At 42.6% G+C, this 22,568-nt stretch overlaps 1 protein-coding gene across 6 annotated transcripts in view; it reads left to right on the top strand.

Moving 5' to 3' along the window:
• The window catches only part of SLC51B (SLC51 subunit beta), an 86,851-nt gene that overhangs the window by 56,571 nt on the left and 7,712 nt on the right, over nucleotides 1-22,568 (top strand). For 2 of the 6 annotated variants that reach the window (XM_073568857.1, XM_073568858.1), the window contains exon 3: nucleotides 20,948-21,070. In XM_073568857.1, coding sequence (XP_073424958.1) covers nucleotides 20,971-21,070 — 100 coding nt within the window. In that variant the 5' untranslated portion in view covers nucleotides 20,948-20,970. Of the gene's footprint in view, nucleotides 1-12,980; nucleotides 13,100-14,052; nucleotides 14,059-17,753; nucleotides 17,888-20,946; nucleotides 21,071-22,568 lie in introns of those variants that run through there. The other 4 variants (XM_073568854.1, XM_073568855.1, XM_073568859.1 and 1 more) reach the window with 4 other exon arrangements.

Raw genomic sequence — 22,568 nt, 5'->3', positions numbered from 1 at the left:
GCAGTCGAGGGGCTGGAAAACAGAGGCCCACGGGCCGCACCGTGCCCGCCCACTCGCTGTCTCCATCTGTTCTGACTTCATTGGTGGGGGATTTGGCTTCGGGCCACTTCCTCCACCAATAAGCATGTGAAACAGGACTGAAACAGTGGAGGGGCTGGAAAACAGAGGCCCACGGGCTGCACCGTGCCCGCCCGCTCGCTGTCTCCATCAATGAGCTGAGTTCATTGGTGGGGAGGGGCCTCCGGCCACTTCCTCCACCAATCACCGTCTGTATGGGATGTTTGGATGGACATGGGGAGGCTATGGGGGCCTCATCCAGGACATGGGGAGGCAGTGTAGGGCTCATGCTGTATATAGGGAGGCTGTGTGGGGGTTTTACAGTTTATAAGGGGCTGTGGGGGGCTTATACAATATATAGAAGAGGCTGTACTTGGGTTCAAATGATATATAGGGGGATGTCAGCATACTTAATTCTGCTCACTATTAAGTGATTAGTGATGAGCGAGTATACTCATTGCTTGGGTTTTCCCGAGCATGCTCGGGTGTCCGACGAGTATTTTGGCGTGCTCGGAGATTTATTTTGTGTCTAAGCATCTGCATGATGTGCGGCTGCTAGACAGCCTGAATACATGTGGGAATTCCCTAACAAACAGGCATTCCCCACATGTATTCAGGCTGTCCAGCAGCCACAAATCATGCAGTTGCGTCGACACAAACTAAATCTCCGAGCACGCCAATATACTCGGAGGACACCAGAGCATGTTTGGGAAAACCTGAGCAATGAGTATACTCGCTTATCACTATAAGTGATACAATTAATATTAACATAATTATCAATAATATAATAACTGTAATATATAAATATTAATATTGAGTAGAACTAATTTTGTCCTATTGGTTCGGCCCTCCACAGTCACGGTCTCTCATGTGGCCCCTCAGGAAAATTAATTGCCCATCTCTGTGCTAGACGCATTACAGTTGCTATGGCTTTTACCTTGGTCGTTACATCCATGTGTATTGTCCTATTTTTCTCTCCGGGGGATGGGGCTACAAAAAGTATTTTTGTAGCGTTACAATATTGATCGTAATTTTACATTCAGCTGATGCACAACACACTTTTAAGATAAATCAATTATAAAGAAAACATAAAAAAAAATAGAACACAAGTGGCACATAAAAAGTTGAGATTGAATATGCCACAGTACAAAAAGTGTGTAGTCCCAGTCTTAGGCCGGGGTCACACTTGCATGTGTAATGCGAGAAACTCGCGCAAGTCTCTTGCATCAATACTCGGCACTGCCACCGGCACTTGGACCTGAGTGTGTGGCTGCATAGGAATACATGCAGCCGCACAAACTCCAGTCCAGAGTGCAGGCGGCAGTGCCGGGTAGTCATGCAAGAGACTCGCGCAAATTTCTCGCAAGTGTGACCCCGGCCTTACGTGGGTTGTCCATTATAAAAATAAACCCTTAAAAATAAAAAGATTACTTTGTTCCACCAACAGCTGACAACTGATAACTTGTAAAAAAAAATCACAAACTGAGGTATACCTTGAAGCTACTGACCACTAATTTCAAGTCTGTTTTCAGGGCCCCTAACATTTATGGGCCATTAAATAATACTTGTGTCTTCTATCTGACAGTGAGCCTGCTACTTCAACACCTCATATAGATTGGCTCATGGGGCAGAAGAGCAATTTATGATGGATTTCTGTTTTGCAATGTTTACTGGCCATGTAGATGTTAAGATAAGTAGATGCTACAATTACTCTTTAATCCCATTTGGTTTCGATACCTCCCAAAAAGAGAAACTTGGACTTCAATGTGCCAACTTTCTTAAAATGGCTTTCCAACTTTTCTATCTGTGATCTGTCATAATACTGACTTTCATGTATCAAACGCGACAAGCGGATATTGGTGGAACAATAAGGGTGTGTGCACACGAAGTGGATTCTGCTGCGGATCCGCAGGGGAGAGAAATAGAGTCCCCGGGTCCCCCGATCTGTCCCCCGTACCTCCCGGTGCCCCCCCCCAATCGTCCCGCAGCTCCCGGCGTCTTCTTCCTGTAAGGAAAATGGTGGACGCATGCGCAGTGCGCCTGCCGAGATCTGCCGGCATATTCCATTCATTCATTCCAGGTACATTTTGATCACTGTGATAGACCCTGTTTAGGCACATCAGGGGCTCTGCAAACGCAACATGACACCCGCAGACCATTCCATTAAAATGTGCATTCCAAAACGTCGCTCCTTCCCTTCCGAGCCCTGCCATGCAATCAAGCAGTGGTCCCCTCCCCCACATATGAGGTATCGGCGTACTCAGGACAAATTTCACAACAACTTTTGTGATCCAATTTCTCCTGTTACCCTTGTGAAAGCAAAAATTTGGGGGTGAAAATCTCTTTTGTGGAAAAAAAATGATTTTTTATTTTTACGGCTTAAGGGGTCTAGTTTCCAAAATGGTGTCACTTGTGGGGGGTTTCCTCTGTTTAGGCACATCAGGGGGTCTCCAAACACGACATGGCGTCCGATCTCAATTCCAGCCAATTCTGCATTGAAAAAGTCAAATGGCGCTCCTTCCCTTCTGAGCTCTGTTGTGCGCCCAAACCACTGGCGTAACTACCGGGGTAGCAGCCGAAGTGGTTGCTTTGGGGCCCGGCCTATATAGGGGCCCGGGTCCCGGCTCCGATCAGCGCTACCCAGGTAGTGCAATTAACTACATACTCACCTCTCCTGCATGTCTCTTGCAGCCCCACTCCCCTGCTTATTCCATCTTCTCAGCACTGTTCGTCCTGCTTTCAGCGGCCGCTCATTACATATGCGCATATGTAATGAGCGGCTCATTACATATGCGCATATGTAATGAGCGGCTCATTACATATGCACATATGTAATGAGCTGCACCACGTGGACACTGAAAGCAGGAAGAACAGCGCTGAGATGGAATAAGCAGGGGGGCTGCAACAGACATGCAGGAGAGGTGAGTATAACGGAGGGAGCCATATTCACCTGTCCCCCGTTCCACCGCTGCGCATCGCTCTGCTGTCTTGCTTCCTCTGGCAGTGACGTTCAGGTCAGAGGGCGCCATGACGTAGTTAGCAGGGGCCCTCTGCCTGAACAGTCACTGTGCAGGGCCGACAACGCTGAGGAGCAGCAGCTGCAGCAGCAGAGAGGAGGTGAGTATATAGGTTTTTTTTTCTTTAATTGAGACAGCGGCAGCAGCATTGTAAGGGGCCACTAATGACCGTGCAGCATTACAAGGGGCCAGTAATCACTGTGCAGCATTACAAGGGGCCACTAATCACTGTGCAGTATTACAAGGGGCCACTCATCACTGTGCAGCATTACAAGGGGCCACTCATCACTGTGCAGCATTACAAGGGGCCACTCATCACTGTGAAGCATTACAAGGGGCCACTAATCACTGCAGCATTACAAGGGGCCAATAATCACTGTGCAGCATTACAAGGGGCCACCAATCACTGTGCAGCATTACAAGGGGGCACTCATCACTGTGCAGCATTACAAAGGGCCACTCATCACTGTGCAGCATTACAAGGGGCCACTAATCACTGCAGCATTACAAGGGGCCACTAATCACTGTGCAGCATTATAAGGGGCCACCAATCACTGCAGCATTACAAGGGGCCACTAATCACTGCAGCATTACAAGGGGCCACTAATCACTGCAGCATTACAAGGGGCCACTAATCACTGCAGCATTACAAGGGGCCACTAATCACTGCAGCATTACAAGGGGCCACTAATCACTGTGCAGCATTACAAGGGGCCAATAATCACTGCAGCATTACAAGGGGCCACCAATCACTATGCAGCATTACAAGGGGCCACTAATCACTGCAGCATTACAAGGGGCCACTAATCACTGTGCATCATTACAAGGGGCCACTAATCACTGTGCATCATTACAAGGGGCCACTAATCACTGTGCAGCATTACAAGGGGCCACTAATCACTGTGCAGCATTATAAGGGGCCACCAATCACTGCAGCATTACAAGGGGCCACTAATCACTGCAGCATTACAAGGGGCCACTAATCACTGTGCAGCATTACAAGGGGCCACTAATCACTGTGCAGCATTACAAGGGGCCACCAATCACTGCAGCATTACAAGGGGCCACCAATCACTGCAGCATTACAAGGGGCCACTAATCACTGCAGCATTACAAGGGGCCACTAATCACTGTGCATCATTACAAGGGGCCACTAATCACTGTGCATCATTACAAGGGGCCACTAATCACTGTGCAGCATTACAAGGGGCCACTAATCACTGTGCAGCATTATAAGGGGCCACCAATCACTGCAGCATTACAAGGGGCCACTAATCACTGCAGCATTACAAGGGGCCACTAATCACTGTGCAGCATTACAAGGGGCCACTAATCACTGTGCAGCATTACAAGGGGCCACCAATCACTGCAGCATTACAAGGGGCCACCAATCACTGCAGCATTACAAGGGGCCACTAATCACTGCAGCATTACAAGGGGCCACTAATCACTGTGCAGCATTACAAGGGGCCACTAATCACTGCAGCATTACAAGGGGCCACTAATCACTGTGCAGCATTACAAGGGGCCACTAATCACTGTGCAGCATTACAAGGGGCCACTAATCAATGTGCAGCATTATAAGGGGCCACCAATCACTGCAGCATTACAAGGGGCCACTAATCACTGCAGCATTACAAGGGGCCACTAATCACTGTGCAGCATTACAAGGGGCCAATAATCACTGCAGCATTACAAGGGGCCACCAATCACTGTGCAGCATTACAAAGGGCCACTAATCACTGCAGCATTACAAGGGGCCACTAATCACTGTGCAGCATTACAAGGGGCCACTAATCACTGTGCATCATTACAAGGGGCAACTAATCACTGTGCAGCATTACAAGGGGCCACTAATCACTGTGCAGCATTACAAGGGGCCACTAATCACTGTGCAGCATTACAAGGGGCCACTAATCACTGTGCAGCATTACAAGGGGCCACTAATCACTGTGCAGCATTACAAGGGGCCACTAATCACTGTGCAGCATTACAAGGGGCCAGTAATCACTGTGCAGCATTACAAGGGGCCACTAATCACTGCAGCATTGCCCGCCTCCCTGCCTGCAGCCAGTATATTGCTTCAGACTAGTTCAGTCCCGCCCCTTCCCTGAGCCCTCGCTGTCTATTAGCTCTTTGCAGAGCTGCCTGCCGCATGGACCTCTGGGAAATGTAGTTCCTGGAGGTCGGTTTGCGCGGAGGAAGGCAGGCAGCCCTCACTGTCTCAGCTTAATTAATGCCAGGCCAGCCACTCAGCCAACTCTAGTATGCATTATCGGTAAGAGGGTGCGTCTTGAAGGGGGTGTGTCTTTGAGGGTGTGTGTCTTTGAGGGGGCCCCGTTTAAAAGTTTCCTATGGGGCCCAATCAGTTCTAGCTACGCCCCTGGCCCAAACAGTGGTTCACCCCCACATATGGGGTATTGGTGTACTCAGGACAAATTGCACAACAACTGTTGTGGTATATTTTCTCCTGTTACCCTTGTGAAAATAAAAATTTAGGGGCGAAAAGATCATTTTTGTGGAAAAAATATGATTTTTTTTCATGTCTCTACGTTATAAACTTCTGTGAAGCACTTGGGGGTTAAAAGTGCTCACCACACATCTAAATAAGTTCCTTAGGGGCAGCGTCGGACTGGCCCACCGGAGAACCGGAGGATTCTCCGGTGGGCCCTGGCATCTGGTGGGCCCTGGCACCTGCTGGCATACAGGGCCAGCAGTTGCCTAGGGCGCTGCTCCAGGGGCCCCCAGCCAATGGTGTGTCACACACCATGCAGCTGCTATGGGGGCCCCTGCCAGTGGAGCAGCAGCGGGTGACAGGAGGCAGGAGCCCCTGTCCCCGCTGCTAAAGAGAAATGAATATTCACTGCGAAGCAGTGAATATCATTTCACAGTCTCCACCCCCAGAGGCCCCGCCCCCAGCCCAGTAAGCCGCTCTGCATCAGGGCCAGCACCGCCCTCAGTCCCCTCTGCTCCTGACTCACAGCCAGTGCGCGATGACGTCACTACATCGCGCACCCGCTGTGTGTCTGGCAGAGTGCTCCCTCTTGACACTGAAGCCGGCTGCCGGAATCAGCGTGGGAGCAAGGAGGAGAGGTGAGTATTGTGGTTTGTTTTTTTTTATCTCTCTATCTATCTATCTAGATATCTATCTCTATCTCTATATCTCTCTCTCTCTCTATTATCTATATCTATCTATCTTTCTCTATCTATATCTATCTATCTGTCTATCTATCTCTATATCTATCTTTTATCTCTATATCTATTATCTATCTTTCTCTATGTATTATCTATATCTATCTCTCTATCTATCTCTATATCTATATCTATCGCTATATCTATTATCTATCTATCTCTATATCTATCTATTATCTCTATATCTATTATCTATCTATCTATCTCTATCTATTATCTATATCTATCTCTATATCTATCTTTCTCTAACTATCTATCTCTATATCTATCTATAATCTCTATATCTATTATCTATCTATCTCTATCTATTATCTATATCTATCTATCTCTATCTATTATCCATATCTATCTATCTATATATCTATTTATCTTTGCATTAACTATCTCTATATCTATCTCTCAATCTATCTCTCTATATCTATCGCTCTATCTATATCTATCAATCTATATCTATGTATATCTATCTCTATATCTATCTTTCTATCTATATCTATCTATCTCTATATCTATCTAACTCTATATCTATCTCTCTATTTATCTATCTCTATGTCTATCTCTCTGTCTATCTCTATATCTATCTATCTATCTCTATATCTATCTATTATCTCTATATCTATCTCTCTCTATATCCAACTCTATAGCTATATCTATCTATCGCTCTATCTATCTCTATATATCTATCTCTATCTATATGTCTCTCTCTCTCTCTATCTTTATATCTATCTAACTCTATATCTATATCTATCTATCTATCTATCTATCTCTAAATCTATCTCTATATCTATCTACCTCTATCTCTATATTTATCTCTATAGCTATCTATTATCTCTATATCTAGCTATCTTTATAAAGATATATATATATTTTTTGTATATCTATCTCTATCTTTCTATCTCTCTATCTATCCATTATCTATCTATCTCTATCTCTCTATTTCTACATCTAACTCTATATCTATATAGCATTATACCCTATGAGGGGGCAGCATTATACCCTATGAGGGGGGCAGCATTATACCCTATGAGGGGGCAGCATTATACCCTATGAGAGGGCTATAGTCTATGAGATGGCTGCATTATATTCTATGAGGGGGCTGCATTATACTATATGAGGGGGATGCTTTATAGTCTATGAGGGGGGCTACCCCAACTCCTGCTACATAATTAAGATTTGTACTACCTTATATTATACCCTGATATTAGCGTGTTTTACCGCACAATTGGCGGTCTTGTATTTATCTCTATGTAGCTACATAGTGGGCCCCAAGAATGATTTACTCTGGTGGGGCCAAGGTGTTCCAGTCCAACGCTGCTTAGGGGGTATAGTTTCCAAAATGGTGTCACTTGTGAAGGGTTTCCAATGTTTAGGCACATCAGGGGCTCTCCAAAGGCAACATGACGTTTGATCTCAATTACAGCCTATTCTGCATTGAAAAAGTCAAACGGCGCTCCTTCCCTTCCGAGCTCTGCCGTGCACCCAAACAGTGGTTTACCCCCACATATGGGGTATCGGTGTATTCAGGAGAAATTGCACAACAAATTTTGTGGTTCATTTTCTCTTTTAACACTTGTGAAAATAAAAAAATTGGTTCTGAATAAATTTTTGTGAAAAAAAGTTAAATGTTAATTTTTTCCTTCCACATTGCTTCAGTTCCTGTGAAGCATGTAAAGTGTTAATTAACTTCTTGAATGTGGTTTTGAGCACCTTGAGGGGTCCAGTTTTTAGAATGGTGTTACTTTTGGGTATTTTCTGTCATGTACACCCCTCAAAGTGTCTTGCGGTTTCTGCTGCGTTTCCGCAGCGGTTTTGGCTCTGCAGAAACGCAGCAGATTCTGCTGCATTGTACAGTACCTTTATTTCCTATGGAAATTAAAAAAAGCTGTGCACATGCTTCGTTTTTTTCCACGCGGTTTTGCTGCGGTTTTCAAAATGCAGAATGTCAATTGTTTGGTGCAGAAACGCTGCAGTTTTACACCTCATCCATTATGAGGTGTAAGGGTACGTGCACACGCTGCGGATTCCGCTGCGGATTAATCCGCACGGATTTTGCAAAAACCGCAGATAATCCGCAGGTCCAAAGACCTGCGGATTATCTGCGGTTTTGCCTGCGGTTTGGTCCTGCGGATTCACTATCTCCACAATGGTGGAGATAGGAACCCGCAGCGGTTTCCGCAGAAAGAATTGACATGTCAATTCTTTCTGCGGATTCAAAACCGCAGCAAATCCGCGCGGATTTTTCCGCAGCGTCGGCACAGCGGTTTTTATTTCCCATTCATTAGAATGGTACTGTACACCGCAGCTAAAACTGCTGCGGGTCCGCAGCGGCCAAAACCGCTGCGGAAACGCAGCGGAATCCGCAGCGTGTGCACACAGCCTAAAACCGCAGGGCAAAAACCGCAGATAAACCGCAGGACTTTGTCCTGTGGATTTACCTGCGGTTTTCTCTACAAAATCCACAGAGACAAAAAACTATGTGTGCACATAGCCTAAATGTGATGTGGTATCTAAAAAAATTGTTTTGTAAATTTTGTTGTAAAAATGAGAAATCACTGGTCAACTTTTAACCCTTATAACTTCCTAACAAAAAAAATGTATTTTCAAAATTGTGCTGATGTAAAGTAGACATGTGGGAAATGTTATTTATTAAGTAATTTGTGTGTCATAACTTTATGATTTAAGGGCATAAAAATTTAAAGTTTGAAAATCGCAAAATTTTAAACATTTTCACCATATTTCTGTTTTTTCATAAATAAACACAAGTCATATCGAAGAAATTTTACCACTAGCATGAAGTACAATATTTCACAAAAAAAGTTCTCAGAATCAGTGGCATCCGTTAAGGCGTTCCAGAGTTAGGCCTGGAAGTTTTTTGTCTTCAGTTGAAATCCGCCAAAGATTTAAAAAACGGATCCGTTTCCGTTTTGCAGCAAACGGATGTCACCGGACCGGTTTTTGGACGGATCCGCTGAAGTTCCAAAAGTCATGAAATTTGAAGGAACCGCTGTGTGGAAAGAGATAGAGAGAGAGAGATATTGAGGGTTAAAAAGCTTGTCAGAGCAAATCTTCTGGGCATGAGCGCTTGTAAAAAACGGTCCGCCGTTACAAAAAAATGTTATATAGTCCGTCTGCTCCGCCCGGGAGATGCGGGCGCCATTTTCAAATGGATTTTTTTTATTCTATCAGGATAACCTCAAGCACATTTAATATTAACGTATTAAACACGTGATTATACTGCAGCGAAGTTGCCTTGGCTGGCACCTGCCTACAAAAGGGTTTGTTTGTTTTTTTTCAGTATGCACATATATTCATTATGCAAACTAGGTGGAAGCTCAGTGAGGGATCAGTGACCTGTCAGCTGTCTGCATTATGAATAGCTAATCAGAGCACCACATGAAGACCTCTCACAGGCTGCCCCAGAGCACAAGCATATCATTAACTCAAAACTGAAAATAAAAATTAAACATCCTCAAGATGGATTTCATCAACTAAGGTACCATTTTAATCAGTATAACAGCGCCTACCTGACACTGTCTGTACGTTACTGTGCACAATTCTGCTGACAGGTTCCCTTTAAGGGGATGTGCTGCTGACTTAACAGTTAGTGATCATTTGAGTGTTGTGTAGTTTGATAACGAGGCTGGTTCACACTGGGCAATGATCGGATTTCTGTATGGAGACATTATGTAGCGGTATACATACTCTAGAATTGTCACATCTGCCATATTGCTGTGCTAATATAAAGAGTATAACTACAGTTGTGCTCAAAAGTTTACATACCCCAGGAGAATTTTTGCTTTCTTGGTCTTTTGTCAGAGAATGCGAAAGATAACACTAAAACGTTTTATCCACTCATGGTTAGTGGTTGGGTGAAGCCATTTATTGTCAAACTACTGTGTTTTCTCTTTTTAAATCATAATGACAACCCAAAACATCCAAATGACCCTGATCAAAAGTTTACATACCCTGGTGATTTTGGGCTGATAACATGCACAAAAGTTGACACAAATGGGTTTGAATGGCTACTTAAGGTAACATCCTCACCTGTGACCTGTTTGCTTGTAATCAGTGTGTGTGCATGAAAGCAGATTGAGTTTCTGGGATCCAGACAGACTCTTGCATCTTTCATCCAGCCACTGACGTTTCTGGATTGTGAGTCATGGGGAAAGCAATAGAATTGTCAACGGATCTGCTGGAAAAGGTAGTTGAACTGTATAAAACAGGAAAGGTATCAAGAACCCTGCTGCAGACTTACTACAGGAGTTTGTGCACATGTAACGGAAGGACAGAGAGTGCGTGAGGAGCACTGCTGTGAGATTACCTGCTGGAGCGCAGGACCTGAGTCGTGACCACCGGGGAAGTGGCTGGAGGTGGAGCCAGACGCAGAGTAGCGGCAGTGACAGGTGAAGCCAGAGAGTAGTCTGAACGAGCAGAAGTCAAGCCGGGAGGTCGATAAAGTGCCAAAGAGTGAGTGGTCAGGACGCAGCAAAAAGGTCTGGAAGCCGAAGATAGCGGTGCAGTACAAACGGGTCAGACAGGTGGGAAGAGTACCAAGCCAAAGGTCAGAGCCATAAACAGACAACAAGCACAGAGTCACAAGGCAATGCACAGAATGAGAAAACAGACCTGGTCATACACGAGAAAGTAATCAGACTAAACAGTATGCAAGCACACCAGGGGGTCAGACACACAGCCAAGACTGATGTATCACTGACAAGGATCCCCAGGCGAAGGCAGGTAAATATAGCCTTCCCCAAACCAAAAGGAGGCCATACAAAATTAACCCTGAGAGGTCAGGGAAGGAACCCTGTCCACAACCATGACAAAAGGGATAAAAAAAGATATCCAACTAATTGATAATGCCAGTCAGCAATGTTCAAACTGGGCTACATGGTCGAGTCGCCAGAAGAAAGCCATTACTGCGCAAATGCCACAAAGTATCTTGCCTACAATATGCAAAACAGCACAGAGACAAGCCTCAAAACTTCTAGAACAAGGTAATTTGGAGTGATGAGACCAAAATTTAACTTTTTGGCCACAACCATAAACGTTACATTTGGAGTGAGGTCAACAAGGTCTATGATGAAAGGAACACCATTCCTAGTGTAAACCATGGAGGTGGATCGCTGATGTTTTGGGGATGTGTGAGCTATGAGGGTATGTAAACTTTTGATCACAACTGTATATTATTCTTTCTTTTTTGACTGGTCAGTGGATTCCAATACTTGCTTTGCATAGTGCTCACAGGTTCCCGTTAATGGATGTTCATATACTAAATCTTAAAACTGTCAGTCCAGACTTCAATTGTCCATAGACACTTAGAAGAAAGTCAAAAGTTTATGTCCATAACGTCCAGTACTACTGGGCTTGAATTTGTGACTTCATCTCCGCCCATGCTTCTGAGATAGTGTTCCTGCTGAATGCTATTATCCCAATGTCCAATTATTGTAAGATTTTAATCAATAGCTTACTGAACATAAGAAGAATTTCCAAGCTTCTGACAAGACTGCGCTTTATAGAACATTTTTGAACCGATAGCATTAAAGTAAGGTTAAAATTAGGTTAATAATATATTTTTCATTGCAAAGTCTTTAGTTTTACTCAAATTAATTGATGCAAAAACGAATACTCCCCACATCAAAAACTACTACATCTAATATTTTGTATGGCCTCCATGATTTTTCAGGACAGCACCAAGTCTTCTAGCCATGGAATGAACAAGATGGTGACATATTACAACATGTATCTTTTTCCATTCTTCAAGAACAACCTCTTTTAGAGTCTGGATGCTGGATGGTGTCACACCAGGATGGAGAGATGCCCAGTGTTTGACGCAAAGGAAGAGGTGGGGAAACAGGAAAGGATGGTGACCCCCTAAACATTCACCTAATGTTGAACCCTGCGCTCCCTAACGCCCTAGATTGGTCCCCCCCCCGTGCGCTGTCACGTGCCTAAGCCCTTGCTGACAATGGGCTGGGCTTAGCCCTAGATAGGGTTACTATGATAAGACAACACTTCCAGTCATGCACAGTGCACCTCTGAAGCTGGAAGCGTGCACCCGGCTTCTGAAACGCAGTAAAGCTGCTGAAATGAGCTGCGCACATGCGCAAGATTTGCAAGGGTTGGTGATGACGACAGCTCCTGCAAATTATGTTATCATGCCCACAGGAGTGTGATTACATGAAAAGAGGGCTGACTAGTCTGGGGCAACTAACACCCCATCGACTAGTCAAAGGACTAATTACCATTGGGAACGGGGACAATATAAATGCTTTTTTTAACCTAATTTATACCTAAAAACGTTATACAGGTCTGGTTAGACAGGGAATTTACTGATACATGGTGCTAGGTTGGAGGGCATGGGGGACCTGACAGGTTCCTTTTAAATATTATCATAATTTGTAAAGGCTCATATTTAAAGAGAAAATTAGTCTGACAGCATTAAAAATATGGCATTTCTGTGCTAACAATAACAATACACATCATATCATGCTAAATTCACTGATGCACTTTACCTACAGGAATGAATAACTTTTAAGACTACATAAACTGGTTTGAATTAAAGAGTTTAACAGGTCCAGGGAAATGAAAGAGTTAAAAGATCATTCCCTGTCAGGGCTTTTCTGCTTCTGTGTTGGGATGGGCTGGTTACAGAATAACCAGAAACCTAGGGTCAAAGACACCACAGGGATCAAAAAGTTATTGCACTCAGAGATAAGCAGAGTTGTATGCCAAGGGCACTGGGTATTCCTGGCTGGAAATATAAAACACAGAGCAGAGTTTGCCAATCTGCCAATGACTTGTAACCCACTGGTCACTCATCTGTGAAGGTACCGGTAAGGCACCTCTGCATGCTTAGAGAATGATCTGATCCTCCGTCTATGATGTATATATTTGTGTTTTTGCATTTGATATGATAAAAGAGTTTACCAATTTTTAGTAGGGGTGTAACTATAGGGGGTGCTGAGGAAGCTGTGTCACCTAGAGGTTTATATGCAGTAAAAGAAGCCATGTAATTGGCACACGGGAGGTCACAGAATGTTACTGATTTTTTTTTTCTTTAAATTAGACTGATAATTGTTTGATTATTTTATTATACATGTAGGATGTTGACTGAGCATGAATGCGAAAAAGTAGTAATGGCCTCTTACATGAGCGAAACGCTGAGTTTGTGACCCATAGCAAACGGTGTGGAAGAACTAGTACTGGAAAAATGAAACACATAGCATGATTGTTAAAAGCAAGGACATTTTTTTTCTCATACAGATAAATAATAGTTGAAGGAACGATTGTTCAGCCAACAGCCTTCTGTCCCTTTTCCTACATAACATACACAGGACCGCTCGTCTTCACTGAGCGCTCCTGTGTTCTGTGCGCGAGAGCCGCTGCCAAACTCCCCTAATGATGACGGCTTATCTCAAGCAGAGCAAAAGGGTCTGCTGTCACCAATTCAACATATATTTTTTCTCCCACAACATCATCTGTCAGGATATTTGGGAGTCCCCTATACACATTAGACTGTCGCCTGATCTTGATGAAATCTGTGAGTTTGGCCAATGTTAGTCTAACGAAAGAAAAGCCTAAAAATTTAAGATAAACATGTATGTTTTAAGCAGGAACAAAAATGGAGGTTTATTGGAGCAAAAACACTCAAAAAATGCCAACACTAATACTTTTGTAAGAAAAAACCTCACCAAAACACCTCAATCCCCCAAAAATACAACATAAATTATGAAAAACACCATAGGAAAAAAGGAGCATAAAAGGATTTCTTACACAAACGTGTGAAGGTACCTTACGTTTATTGTAAATCCACTGAAAAGGTGCCAGCTATGTTGTCTTTTCATTCTTTTTTTGCAGTAGAACACATGTACCTAAGAAAAAGACTAGTGCTCTTACTATGAAGGGACAATTTTCATACAAACAGCAGAAGCATCAAAACATTTTCATAACGGGACCTGTATTGGAGGAAGGGACAGGAGTTTACGATTTGTGGGAGCTCAAACTTTATTAAACAGTTTGTCAGATGATGACAACTGCTTTTAAAAAATTCTCTGAAGCCGAGCTGCTGGAGGTTTCTCCTCCGGGAGCACCAATAAAAAGCTGCTATCACAAGGAGTAGTGTAATCTAAACTCTGTAAAATAAGTCATCACATAGAGCCCTGAAAAATACTATAGGTCAGTGGTGAAAGAGATGCTCCAGAACTGAAGGTTTTATGTGCTTGACAGTCCTACAGACACTAAAGACCCCCATACACATTAAATGACTATTGGATGAACGATGCTTCAGCTGATCGTTTGGCCAACAGACATCTTGACCGTCTCTACCATACACAAGAGCACCAGATCGGCCAAGTGCTCCTGTGTTCTCCGTGAGAAAGACCCTGCCTGACACAGCGACTGGTAACATCTCCAGGAAAACTATACGATTGGAGGTCCAAAATCGAACATGCCCTATCGACATCTACCCCGACAGCCAGCGCTCCCCATACACTTTAGACTTTGGACAATCCTATTGATATCGTTGAGCACTGCCAACAATTTTGTAATGTGCATGGAGGTTTTAAGGGTATATTCAGGCAGTTTTTCTTCCAATTTTGATGCGCAAAGTTCTACAAGTGTCCCATTTTTCTTAAACAACCTATTGAGATGATAACAACTGATTTTAAGTTGCAGAATTTTCGGCAACAAAATCTTTAGTGTAGGAATTCACTGTAAAGGTAAATCAATGGTATTCTCACAGACCAAATGTCTATCTACAGTTGTGCTCAAAATTTTACATACCCCGGCATAATTTTTGCTTTCTTGGCCTTTTTTCAGAGAATATGAATGATAACACCAAACCTTTTTCTCCACTCATGGTTAATGGTTGGGTGAAGTCATTTATTGTCAAATTACTGTGTTTTCTCTTTTTAAGTCATAATGACAATCCAAAACATCCAAATAACCCTGATCAAAAGTTCATAAATACCCATTTCTTAATACAGTGTATTGCCCCCTCTAACATCAATGACAGCTTGAAGTCTTTTGTGGTAGTTGTGGATGAGGTTCTTTATTTTCTCAGATGGTAAAGCTGCCCACTCTTCTTGGCAAAAAGTCTCCAGTTCCTGTAAATTCCTGAGATGTCTAGCATGAACTGCGCACTTGAGATCTCCCAAGAGTGGCTCAATGATATTGCGGTTAGGAGACTGAGATGGCCACTCCAGAACCTTCACTTTGTTTTGCTGTAGCCAATGACTGGTTGAGTTGGCCTTGTGTTTTGGATCGTTGTCATGTTGGAACGTCCAAGTATGTCGCATGTGCAGCTTCTGGGCTGATGATTACATATTTGCCTCCAGTATTTGCTGATAACATGCTGCATTCATCTTTTCTTAAACTTTGACCATTTCCTGTGACTTTGTAGCTCACACATTCCTAAAACATCAGCTATCCACCTCCTTGATTTACAGTAGGAATGGTGTTCCTTTCATCATAGGCCTTGTGTTGTGAACTCATTTTCTGCTCCACCAGTTGAGAGTTCTCCTTCCGTTCTCCCTCTGGTGGTGACAGGAGGTAGTGAGGTTGGTTTAATTGGTAGTGATCTGCCACCTGATGAAGAGGATAACGATTGGATCTCTGGAGTATCAGACTGGATATAAGACAGCCGACACCCTATTCTGGTGCTGGTGATTCAGTCTGCTTCTCAGGTCTTGGACTTCAGCTCTTTTCCAGTCTTCTCAAGTTAAGTTTGTTTTTGCTAATGTTCACACTTGCTCTTGTTGGTCAACTCAGTTTTTTTGTGGTCAGCCAACCCCGGCTGGGGCTGTGCTGGATTTCCACTCCTATTTATCTGTATTTGCCAATTTGCCTTTTTTGTCCCTTATTAGATTGGCCTCTTTTTGCTCTGTCTCAGAATATTTCAGAGTGCTGATATAGTGGGAGAAGTGTAGTGACTTCAGTGTTAATTTTGTTATCAGAAGTGTTGGACGTTATTTTGGTAGGGTTTTTGGCAGATTCCAGACAGTGTCTTTCCTTTCCTGTCCTTTCAAGTTAGTTTGGCCCCCATCGTTTGCTCAGCCTATTTTCCTGCCTTTGTGTTTTCATCTTGTTTCATCGTCAATACATGTGGGGGGCTGTCTTTCCTTTGGGGTCTGCTCTGGGGGAGTTAGTTTTCCTCTTTTCCTGCTTTAGGCTTATTTAGCTCTCCGGTTGTGATGAGGCATCTAGGACCATCGTAGGTACGCTCCACGACTGCTGCCAGTTGTGTGGTTAAGATCAAGGATCTGCAATCTGCATAGTTGCCAACCTCTCTGGTTTTCTGAGACTTAGCTTGTGTTGTTTTTTTCTCCTCGGTGACCCATTTATAACACCTTGTTGACCTCTCTCCAAATATAACGTTAATCGTTGTGGCCAAAAAGTTCAATTTTGGCCTCATCACTCCAAATTACCTTGTTCCAGATATTTTGAGGCTTGTCTCTGTGCTGTTTTGCGTATTGTAGGCTAGATACTTTGTGGTATTTGTGCAGTAATGGCTTTCTTCTGGTAACTCGACCATGCAGCCATTTTTCTTCAAATGCCTCCTAATTGTGCATCTTGAAACAGCCACTCTGCTAGTTTTCAGAAAGTCCAGTATTTCAGCTGATGTTATTTGTGGGTTTTTCTTTGCAACAATTTCCCTGGCAGTTGTGGACGAAATTTTTGTTGGTCTACCTGACTGTGGTTTTGTTTTTACAGAGCCCCTGATTTTCCATTTGATAATCACAGTTTGAACGCTGCTGACTGGCATTATCAATTCCTTGGATATCTTTTTTTATCCCTTTCCTGTTTTATACAGTTCAACTACCTTTTCCCATAGATCCGTTGACAATTATTTTATTTTACCCATGACTCACAATCCAGAAACATCAGTGACTGGATGAAAGATGCAAGAGTCTGTCTGGATCCCAGAAACTCACTCAGCTTTTATGCACACACACTGATTACAAGCAAACAGGTCACAGGTGAGGATGTTACCTTTAGTAACCATTCAAACCCATTTGTGTCTATTCTATCTCGTGTTTCAAATGAGAATCACCTATTCAAGTCTTTGTTTGCACAAAATAAATTGGATCCTTTATGGATCATCTGTATTGCATCCTATTTTTACAGATAAATTGCCATCAGTAACCTAGAAAAGTGTTGTCTTCTAGATTTTAAACTGTTGATGTGTAAATACGGATGTCATATAGACATAGACTACGTATGGAATAAGGATGAAAATGATCCTAATTTTTTTTTATGAAAATGCAATGATTTTTCTTACGCTCATCTGAACCTGGTCTAATACTAATAGATTTGTGACTTTTTTGGATTCACCCTCAGTTCCCTGAGTATTTCCCCTATGGGCACAGGCATAGACAGGCTTATAGCTGCTTGATACTGCTCAGATAGACATTTCATGTGGGAGTTTCCTGGGTGAAAGTCGTGCGGCTGTTCACCTCGGGTGTGTTTACTTGGATAAGACAACAGAAAAAGAAAGAGCGCAAAGCCATGAGTCAAGACTGCTGACCTGGGGGACAAAAACCCTGCAGAAAATCAGCATGATAACAGGAGAGATAGCGGCGTGTGGGCAGAAACTGAATCTGACTGTAGCCAACTTTATACAGGTGCTTCTCACAAAATTAGAATATCATCAAAAAGTTCATTTATTTCAGTTCTTCAATACAAAAAGTGAATCTCATATATTATATAGAGTCATTACAGACAGAATGATCTATTCCAAGTGTTTATTTTTGTTAATGTTGCAGATTATGGCTTACAGCCAATGAAAACCAAAAAGTCTTTATCTCAGTAAATTAGAATACTTTATAACACCAGCTTGAAAAATGATTTTAAAATCCAAAATGTTGGCCTACTGAAATGTATGTTCGGTAAATGCTCGCAATACTTGGTCGGGGCTCCTTTTGCATCAATTACTGCATCAATGCAGCATGGCATGTAGGCGATCAGGCTGTGGCACTGCTGAGGTGTTATGGAAGCCCAGGTAGCTTTGATAGCAGCCTTCAGCTCGTCTGCATTGTTGGGTCTGGTGTCTCTCATCTTCTTATTGACAATACCCCATAGATTCTCTATGGGGTTAAGGTCAGGCGAGTTTGCTGGGCAATCAAGCACAGTGATACTGTTGTTTTTAAACATTATTTTTTAAATAATATATGAGTTTCACTTTTTGTATTGAAGAACTGAAATAAATTAAGGAGTGGGTGATAAATACAGAAGTGGTGATGTTTTTCTGTTATACTTTTCCTCTGATTGCTCCACTCCTGGTTTTGGCTTGGGATTACTGATGTAAAGAACTGACCAAAAAGTGGACGTGTGACCATGGCCTTAGGAATATTTTTTATACAGGAGTGTCTGTGTAAGGTCACGTTCACATGTTCAGTATTCGGTCAGTATTTTACATCAGTATCTGTAACCCAAACCAGGAGTGGGTGATAAATACAGAAGTGGTGACGTGTTTCTATTATACTTTTCCTTTGATTGTTCCTCTCCTGATTTTCACTCATAAATATTGATGTAAAATACTGACCAAATACTGAACATGTGAACCTGGCCTTATAAGCAGGGTGGCAAATATATGTCAGATAAATAAAAAATACTCACAAATTTATGTTTAGTAATAGATATGGTTCCCTTGCCCATAAGAGAGATCTAAAAATAGAGTAAGGCATATGTGGAAATGTGAGATTCCCTGTAAATCCCCTGAAGATCTATCTGTGTGCTAAAATTAGGTTTTTGGGCACTTTTAAAGGGAATCTGTCACCAGTTATTTTGCTACCTATTCTGTGAGCAGCGTGATATAGGGGCACAGACCCTGATTCCAGTGGTATGTGATGCAAATTATTCTCAGGACTCTTTCTTACAAATGAAGGTTAGGAACAGTAAAGCCTCCTCTGCCTCCTCCTCTATTCCACAGGGTTTTCTCACACCCATTTCAGTTTGACAAAAATTGCTGCTGTGATCGAAACGCGTCGCTTTTCCCTCGTGATTGAGTGCTGTTTAGGAGCATTTACATGTTTTAATATGGACTATATAAATTTGGGATATCCTACAGGAGCTGGAACACTTAAAGGTTTTTCCAGTTCCGAGTCCTCTACTCTTGCTGCATGGTTCTACTGTACATAATAATAATGGTGTAGGTCCCCCATGTGTCTCTGCCCCTCTTCCTGTCCAATTTTTTTTGATTATTTTTTATTTTTTTCTAAAAATGTTTTGCAACATTTCTTTGTACTTGGCTCCACTACATTACTTGTTAATGTGTCAATTAAATGAACATGTATACCATACTCGTATCCATCTTCCAGACAGTTATTCAATTCTGAAGCATGGGTATGGGCATATACAGCAGTGTCACACACTGTATAACCTGAGATACGCTGGGACATGCTGCACCAGTAAACATGAGACATCAGATAAGTGTGCTGCACCCCCGAGGGCACTCACCTACATGATGCAAGTAAAAGGAGATCACAGTATATGATCTATGCTCACTGGCGAACACAGACAGAAAAAGGCGCCTGTGCAAGAACACTATATGGGCCCTTTGTAGCCCAAGAGCTCCTAAAAATGCAAAATTGCACCTGCTTTGGAGGTAGAAATGGACCCCTTACCTCTCGGACCCCTGTGCAGCCACACAGGTTTCATCAATGATATGTCCGCCCCTGCTGTGCTGCATGATTTTTATCCATACTTGGCCCATGTGTCAATTTTTTACTTTCAGTGCGGCATGTATTTTTCTCATATGAAAAAAACAATTAAAAACCCTAACCCTGTCACCATCCCAGAGGATCTGCATAGCAGCGTCGGTCCCCTGGCCAAATACCCCAGGTGGCGTCACGAACACTTTATTATCCCTTTTTCACTATCCCTTTAATTTGACACCCAGGGCCAGGGACTGGGTCACTGCTGCTGTGACACTTCCCCTTTAAGAAGTGGCCCGGTACCGAGTATCCCCACTGCCCTGGTGGGCAATCCACAGGAACATGGTCTGATCATACCACAGCTCCTGGGCAGGGGAAGAAGCAAAAGATTATACACACATCACTGCAGGGAATCACAGCTGATTCTTTCTTTGAGGTAAAACATTGGTTAAAAACAGGCAGGTAAATGTTTTACTCACAGAAAGAATCAGCTGTGAACCCATGCTGTCCTATCGATATACTCTCTTTTGCGTCCTCCCCTGCCCTGGAGCTGTGGTAGGATCAGACCATGTTCCTGTACAGTCAGACACAGCCATTACACAGTACACAGCAGGGGCACATTTATAAGATTATCTCAGCACAGGAACATTTTTTTTAAAACAAATCCAATTGCCATAATTATTATTATCCCGAGATCTATTAATTAAAATGTTCTTTGTTTGTGGGAAAACCCCTTTAAGTAAAAAAAATAAATGTCTCCTAGTCAAACCTTTAATAATGAGCTTTGACACACTGGCTCTGCCTGGCATCGCAGTTAGCCCCGTTCATTCTTGTCCATGGGCTTTTTCACTTGACTAGCAATGGCACAATCTGACAGAGACCATGGAAATTATGTCACAGATTGTTTCTGAAAAACCAAACAGTCCTATTTTTCTATTCCCATACCACCTCCGTTCTGAAGTGTCTATGACACTAGACACTAGTTAGACATGACGGTTTTAAATGTGTTGTTCATATACTGTTTTCCAGAAAACACAGGAGTAGCTGTAATCATGGCTGATGCAAGTAGCGGGCAAGATCAGGCAATGGCTGCAGCTGAAGAAGCCAGGAAGAAAATGGAGAAGGCTATTTATTACTTTCGCACTGGGGATCGTAAGTGTTATAGTAGACAAGATGGTTTAAAATTTATTTCAGCACCTTAGAGCTATATTATATGGACACTTTGATTGCATTATCTAGGTATTATATGGTAAATCAGAGGACAGGGGATATTAATAGAAGATATTGCTCTGGGTACTAATCAATCAATCTAAGCTTAGCACTGGTGTAATAATTAGGAATCACAAAAAATTGAATGGGAATAGGAGCTGATCTGCAGCACCCTGCAGCGGCAACTACATGTTCACTGGAACTTTGCTTAGTAGATTGTGCCATGTATTTACATCCACTAATAGCAATAAGCCATAACAGCTGATCGGTGAGGTTGGCAGGTATTAATCCGATGTTGATGACCTGTCCTATGGATAGGTCCTCAATATCTTTATACTGGACAAACCTTTAAGTGCTCAAAAAGACAGAAATTTTTTTCCACTTGAAGAAAAAAGGGACAATTTTTCATCAGTATGCCAGATTCGATTTTCATCCATTTGGTCTGTGTGTTCATTTTTACACTCAGTGTGAAATCCTTATTTTTTTTTGAGGGAAAAAAAAGGTATTGCAAGCTTTACCTACCCACTAGATCAGTGTTTCCCAACGCCTGTCCTCGAGAGCGCCAACAGATCATGTTCTCAAAATTTCCTTAGTATTGCCCAGATGATAATTCCATCACTTGTGCAATACTAAAGGAATCCTGAAAACCTGACCTGTTGGTGGCTCTTAAGGCCTGGAGTCGGGGAACCCCGCATTAGGCCTCATTCACAAGTGTGTTTTAAACACGTATTTGAAAAAATTATACTGGGGTTATCAGGATTTTGCGTCAGAGTGTTATCAGTGTATGGTCCTTGAGTCCGCTTTTACTATCAGTGTGTCATCAGTGTTTTTCACGGATGGTTAAAGAAATAAATAAATGATAAAGCTTCTTCTATACGTTTCATACTTTTTTGTTAAATACAGACAGCACACAGACTGTACACTGATGCCATCCATGTGCTCCACGTGTTTTTCATGGACCCATAGACTTGTATTGACATTTTCATCTGTGATAACGGAAAAAAACGGACATGTCTCCATGAATTTAGCACAGACACATGGTCCACAAAAAACACTGACATGTGAAAAGCCTCATAGATTATAATGGGTATGTGTTGCATCCATGACAAAGAAATGGATATGCAGTGGGGAAAAAAAATATTTAGTCAGCCAACAATTGTGCAAGTTCTCCCACTTAAAAAGATGAGAGAGGCCTGTAATTGACATCATAGGTAGACCACAACTATGAGAGTCAAAATAAGAAAACAAATCCATAAAATCACCTTGTCTGATTTAGCAAGATTTATTTTACAAATTATGGTGGAAAATAAGTATTTGGTCATTAACAAAAGTTCATCTCAATATTTTGTTATATATCCTTTGTTGGCAATGACAGAGGTCAAACGTTTTCGGTAAGTCTTCACAAGGTTGGCACACACTGTTGGTGGTATGTTGGCACATT

The sequence above is a fragment of the Dendrobates tinctorius genome, unplaced genomic scaffold (assembly GCF_039654945.1).
Source record: "Dendrobates tinctorius isolate UK_male_01 unplaced genomic scaffold, ASM3965494v1 ptg000022l, whole genome shotgun sequence".
Lineage (NCBI taxonomy): Eukaryota > Metazoa > Chordata > Amphibia > Anura > Dendrobatidae > Dendrobates > Dendrobates tinctorius.
The sequence above is the reverse complement of the archived record's forward strand: the minus strand, read 5'-3'. Positions and strand labels throughout refer to the sequence as shown.